Below are 6,208 nucleotides of genomic sequence, written 5' to 3' on the forward strand. Positions count from 1 at the left end.
AGCAACTGTCCTTTTAACTGTATTGAAAATATATTTTTATCTTGATGAAGTGCATAATGCATTCATATGCATTTATTATGATAAAAAACATTTCTTTAAAAAGAGTTCCACTGAGGCTCGGTATTACTATGTGCCCTCCAGACACCCACAAGTCAGCGACCTCATGTGCTCCTGAAGTTTCACAGAACAGCTGACAGGTTGGCTGACAGGGTCCAGATTTGCTACCAGCTAAGTCAATGAGATATGTGTCATATTTACTGAATACAGAATCAAATATAAAAAGATGCACATTGGGTAATTGCAATGATTTTATTCTTCATTTGCCTTTATTTCAAGCAAAAAGAAATGTTTTCAGTATCAAGAGGCATGCATATATATGTGTCTTCCATTCAATTTTTTTTTTCAATAAGTTGCTTTCATGCAAATTAAAAGAAATGGAGTTCAGCTTCTTGGTGACCTAGGAGGAAAAAAAAGAATAGAATATTAGTACTTATTAATAATGAGGCTCTTGTCATGTACTATCTCAATTACTTTTTATATTAATGATGAAAGGTGGGTACGATTGTTGCCTTCAAGTTATATGGGGAAACCGAGGCTCATGGGGTAACTGGGTCTGCTCCATGGTTACATAGTAAGGCAAACACAATATTTGAACCCAAGTCTATACTCTGAATTCAGATGTACATGACATTGTAGGGCTTACTCCAAAGGGAAGGCTCTCTGCCTTTCAAAGTAAAAAACTAGAATACTTAAAATTATAACTACAAAGAACAGTATTTTAAATGAATAGGATCTATATTTCCTCTCAGTGTCACAATAAGACACTGGAAAATAGAAATGAATAGAGGGGTTTCAGATATTCAGACTCTCTGTTCTATATCTAGACACTGGGGCCAGCAACTCTGCTGTGGATTTTTTTATGATAGAGGAAGTGTTAGAGTGTGGGCTGTACCCCTGCAATACCCAGCCATTTGCCCTGCTATCTGAGGTATTAGCATGCTCACCTTTCTTCCTGGAGTCATTTCACTGCTTAGTCCTGAAGGTCCCTGCGGCGCGGCCAAAGGCGTTGGTGGACATGAAGTTCCTCTTAATCTCACTCCCAGATCTGCTTAGTGAGCCTGCCACCTTATGGATCACACAGGTGGCCCTGTTACAGGATCTTTTCTGGGCAGTGATGCTGATTTGCAGAATGGAGAAAAAGAGTCTGTCAGTGAGAGGTTGAGGGCAAGTGCTACCCCACAGTAAAATTACTGCTCTGAGAGGCACCAATGAACCTTAAATATTTCTTCTAAGCACAAAATCACAGCAGAAAATCATAGAGCATAAGAGAAAATGCCACAATCATTCTCCATTTCCAGGAGTGTCAGAAAAACCAAACCCTCTCTGGACAACAAGCCATGGAACACAGAACTATAGCAGCCAATCTTTTCTGTGCAAGTAAAAACCTTGGGATTCCCATGTGGCTCTGTGGTTAAAAAAAAAAAAAATCCAATGCAGGAAATGCAGTAGATGTGGGTTCAATTCCTGGGTTGGAAAAATTCCCTGGAGGAGCAAATGGTAACCCACCCCAGCATTCTTGCCTGGAAAATCTCATGGACAGAGGAGCCTGGCGGGCTACAGTCCATGGGCTTGCAAGGAGTCAGACATGACTGAACATGCATGCAAATGAAAACTTAACTAAGCTTAGGTGACTAGAGAGATTACAGTACCACACCGAACCTCATTCTTAAAGACTCTGAAGGATGCATCCCATTCTCAGGGACTCAGTGTTTTTAGGAAAAGAAAAATTCCCCTGTCTCCCTGGAAAAGGAAGTGAATTTGTAGCATCAAGTCCTAGAAGTGCTATGTAGCTCCTCAGTGCTCCTGTTTTTGCTACCTGAGGTTGCTCACGGGGACCACCCGTCAAGCCCTAACTCCAGCTACCCAGGGCTAAGGCTACTTGCCAGACAGGTCCCTGAATCCATCTAGTATGGGATGTAGCTAGAGCAATAACCACCACAGCTCTGGTGTTTTTAGAAATATACTTTTATTCCCCCAGTGACAGGCATGTTCAGAAGCAGGACTGGGAAGCTGTACTATGAAATCCACAGGTACTCCTGGGGCTGCCAGCTCTCTCCTGATCTCTTCCTGATTCTCTTCTGACCTGCTCTCCCTCCTCCCATCTGATGTTCCAGACATCCACTGCTCTAAAGAAAGTCACTGATACCAGCCCAAAGAGCAACCAGAGAAGATCACATGCATCAAGTTATAGGATGAAAGAAATTGGAAAGGAGAGGAATGGGTGGAGTAGGTACTTTGGGGCATGCCAATGTGAGGGGGTCATGGTGTTTATCTAATTCCTGATGACTCATATGGTAAAGAATCTATCTGCAATTTGGGAGACCTGGGTTTGATCCCTGGTTTGTGAAGATCCCCTGGAGGAAGGAATGGCTACTCATTCCAGTATCTTTGCCTGGAGAATTCCATGGACAAAGGAGCCTGGTGGGCTATAGTCCATGGGATCACAAAGAGTTGGACATGGCTGACCAACTAACATTTTTACTTGCAATGTGAGGTGTTGTGATCTTTCTCTAAAACTCTGACCATGACTGATTTCTTTCCAGGCATTCTGTCCCCAGTTTTAGTTAAGTAGAATATGTAAATCTTGTTGAGGTCCTGTGTGTATATGCCCAGCACATAGATACTCAGATTACTGCACCGCTTAGCTCTGGAGCCATCCAGGCTGCAGGGAAAAGACAAGCCAGACAATATCATGCACCAGGGCTGCCCCAGAAGGCAGTCATGCAGAAGGTTAGACCAGAGAGAGGGCACTTGGAGCAGAGGTGGGAGGGGGCAGGCCGGAGGCAAGCTCACACACCCTCCACTAGGAGAACTTAGGTTTGCTGAGTGGGGAAGGGCTGTGGTGGGGAAGGGGTGACCTTTTCTGGCATTCCACATGCTGCTCAGTCCTTCCTGCTCTGCAGAGAGGTTCTCAGGGTGGATGCAAGTGCCATACATGGCTCTGCTGGTGTGAACTCAAAACTCAGGGTGCACAGGGAGGTGGGGATGGGGAAGGGTGTCTGGTCCAGTGAGAACATGCACATATCCACAGATTCTACACATCTAAAGGCCCCGGACCTACCTCAGACACTGCTCTACCTGACCCCATCCTTTGTAAGGGCTCTGGCTTCACCTTGCAAATGTGCAATGATGATGCCTTGCAGGTGTGAAAGAATTTCATGCACCGGTTAATGAGAAGGGGCCACATTTCTATATCCCCTGAAATACATGAGATTCATTCCCTGGGTTTACTTTATGAGGCTAAACTCCTCCAATACTGGGAGGTTTCCTCAGTAGGTAGGTAGGTTTAGTCACTAAATCATGTCCAACTCTTGTAACCCCATGGACTGTAGCCCACCAGGCTCCTCTGACCATGGTATTCTCCAGGCAAGAATACTGGAGTGGGTTTCCATTTCCTTCTCCAGAGGATCTTCCCCAACCAGGGATTGAACCTGGACCTCCTGCATTACAGGCAGACTCTTTACCAATGAGCCACCAGGGAAGCACTGGACTGCCAGACAATTTCCAGAGTGAGCGATTCCACAGCTTCCCCCACTGCTTTCAGAAAGGCATCTTTTTACATGTGGGCAACCATAGTCCCTTCACATGATCTTTGTCTTCAGTGGAGCCTGTGGAAGAGCTGGACCCCAGGCATGAACAGTGACAGCTTGCTGGCTGCCTGGCTAGCTATATTCTCTCCTACCTGTCAGGATACCCCTTCCTGGTAAGCCAGGGGAGAGGGTAAGAGCAGAGTGGAGGGCAGAGCCTTACCGGAAGGCTTCTGTCTCCGGCTTCAGTTCACTGGTCTTCATCTGCACATAATTGTTCACCATTGCAGCCAGCAGGAGGCACATTTCCTTCTCTGTGAGTATAGCAGGATCAAAGTCATTCTCCAAGGCTGACCTAGGGAAAAGAAGCAAGTCCAATACTGGGTCTGAGTCCCTGCCTACCTCCACCCTCAGGGTAAGCAGCCAGGTTTCCTGGTTTCTGCAGCTTCCCCTGAGGATGTGGCTGCTCCAACTGTCAGTGGAGGAAATGAACCCATTTTCTATCCAAAAATGCTGCTTCTCCAGCAGTTAGGCTCTGGTGTGACCTCCAAGAAATGGTTTGCTGGAAACTGATAGTTAGATTTTCTGGATCTTTATGAGCTCAGTGTTAAATGCAGCTATTGTTAAAAATTAAATGATAATGGCAGTTTGAGTCTGAAAACGGTTTCAGTTTAATAAATATAATTTGAATGAGGATGAGAAATTAGATGACTAGATCACATATCAGACTTAATGGCAAATGTATTGGCCAAGCAGTTAGGAGATTAAGATGAAATCTATTTTTCAAATTATGGTTAAATTAGCAGCTATCTTTGCTCAAGATACAAATGTTTGGTAAAAGCAACAAAAGTATGTTATGAAGTTCAATGAGTTATATGAAACTTATAATAACGAGTACTGTCTTATGCCTATTTGTAAACTGTGTGCTACACGTCCTTGTGTTATAAAAAGTTCATGATAAGCTTTCTATGCAAGTGTTGCATTCATACATTACCACCATTCATCCCCTGCACCAGGAGCCAGTTGTTAAAGATTCAGCACAGCACAACTGAGAACACAGCACTTATGGGAGGTGAGAGGACACCTGGTGGGACTGTCTTACCTGAATGGTGCTGCCTGGAGCATGCCTGCGTGGTACACGGCCAGGAAGCTGAGGACCAGGAAGGGCAGAAACTTCCAAAACCCCATGACGTCTCTCTGCAAGGGGGAAAGTGACATGACCACCTGCAGCAGTTCGTTTAGTGAACCCAGAGACCTGGGCTCTACCCCTACCTCGGCTTCTAACACCCTTGCATCCTGGTTTCAGGCTGGTCATTTCACTCCCCTTCACCATCGTTTCCTGTTGGCCAGGACTCCTGGAGGACAGACAGGGAGTACCTGTCTCCACAGCTTTCCCCCTTGGGCCACCCAGAGCTGTCCTGCTGGTGCTGGGCTTTTCCTCATATCTCACTGGGGAAGGGGGTTAGAGAGGACTTATCACTGCGGTTGAAATCCCTGAAAATTAAAAAACCAAATTCTACCAGTCAGCCACTCCACACTATGGCAAAGAGGACCCTGTTAAAAGCTGGGAGAGTCTCAAATTGGGACCCAGAACTTAAACTGGGAAAAAAGCTCCCAGAACCTGCAACTGGGGCTTGCGTTTAACAGTTACCCTCCCCTCAGTCGTTGTACCTATTTGCCACCCGCTTTGGCTGGACCAAGTTCTGAACCGACGGCGCAAATTCTGAACCCATTTCCCACGGACCGCTAGGCATGAGATGTGCTCCGAGAGCGCTCTGTCCGCACAAAGTTATTCCTGCTTCCTGCTCTGCAGGTGGCACCTGGAGAGCTCCAAAATCTAGAAATTGACCTAAGCACGTGTGAAGCGGGAGAGACTGGAGCCCGGTGTAGCAAGGGGAGAGTGGAGCACGAAGTACAGGAACTGAGACCATTCCGTGTTACCTTTGTGGAGGAATCCTTGGGAAGAACCGCGGAGTGACACAGAGTGTGATGAGAACGCGGACCCACACTCTTGATACCGGAAAGGGGATCAGGTAAGAAAAAGTAATGAGGAAAGGGAAGGGAGGAGGAGGGAATAGAATCCAGCTAAGCTGGAGTCTCCAGACTTACCTGGCAACAGGAACTGGGCGGCTTGGAGCAGAGGAGGGAGCAGTGACAGTAGCCTTGGCGGTACGCGATTGCACTGCAGAAGTGACACGATCTGGTAATGCCTGCCTGTGATGCCTCCAGCACCAGCAGCTGCTCTTATTTCCGCAGCTCTGCGTCTGGGGTGGTCCAAGAGCTCCAGGCAACCAATGATGGGAAGGATCCTGAAGCCCCAGAATGATGGTATCACCATTTGCGTCCTGGAGCATCCAGGAAGCCCATCCCAAGTGTATTTGCATTGAGATCACTGATGGCAGGGGTGGGAGGGTTGGTAGGGACCCAAAAAAGAATACACATAAATGTGACCAGCAATTTGAGGACAAATTGACGTCACGGTAAATCTCACCTGTTAGTTCCTCGAGTTTTGAACACGTCCTACTCCATCCCAACTGTGTGACGATCTTGTAGGGCAGCGTCCAACATTACAAGGAATCCTGGCTGCCCTGCAGTCTGACAGTATCCCAAGTGATGCTTTG

At 46.6% G+C, this 6,208-nt stretch overlaps 1 protein-coding gene and 1 non-coding gene across 2 annotated transcripts; both read right to left on the reverse strand.

Moving 5' to 3' along the window:
- Positions 1 to 290: 290 nt before the first annotated feature.
- LOC113905106 (calcitonin receptor-stimulating peptide 2-like) lies at positions 291 to 5,825 on the reverse strand. The gene is made up of 5 exons (XM_027562107.1): positions 5,697 to 5,825; positions 4,690 to 4,784; positions 3,811 to 3,942; positions 1,005 to 1,177; positions 291 to 457 (listed from the first exon to the last, which is right to left on the reverse strand). Exons 2-4 carry the CDS (start codon positions 4,773 to 4,775, stop codon positions 1,024 to 1,026), a joined length of 372 nt encoding a protein of 123 aa, XP_027417908.1. The 5' UTR covers positions 4,776 to 4,784; positions 5,697 to 5,825; the 3' UTR covers positions 291 to 457; positions 1,005 to 1,023.
- TRNAY-GUA lies at positions 3,471 to 3,541 on the reverse strand. Its single transcript has one exon. It is a non-coding gene; the product is annotated as a tRNA-Tyr (tRNA).
- Positions 5,826 to 6,208: the final 383 nt, after the last annotated feature.

Source organism: Bos indicus x Bos taurus, chromosome 15 (assembly GCF_003369695.1).
Source record: "Bos indicus x Bos taurus breed Angus x Brahman F1 hybrid chromosome 15, Bos_hybrid_MaternalHap_v2.0, whole genome shotgun sequence".
Taxonomy (NCBI): Eukaryota; Metazoa; Chordata; class Mammalia; order Artiodactyla; family Bovidae; genus Bos; species Bos indicus x Bos taurus.

Bases quoted from the DNA above. Each gene is read 5' to 3' on its own strand.
- LOC113905106 (XM_027562107.1), bottom strand. From the start codon at position 4,775: ATGGGGTTTTGGAAGTTTCTGCCCTTCCTGGTCCTCAGCTTCCTGGCC. The intron at 3,943-4,689 runs GTAAGACAGTCC...TCTTTTCCCTAG, and splicing joins CTCCAGGCAGCACCATTCAG to GTCAGCCTTGGAGAATGACT. The intron at 1,178-3,810 runs GTAAGGCTCTGC...TCTGCAAATCAG, and splicing joins CCGGAGACAGAAGCCTTCCG to CATCACTGCCCAGAAAAGAT.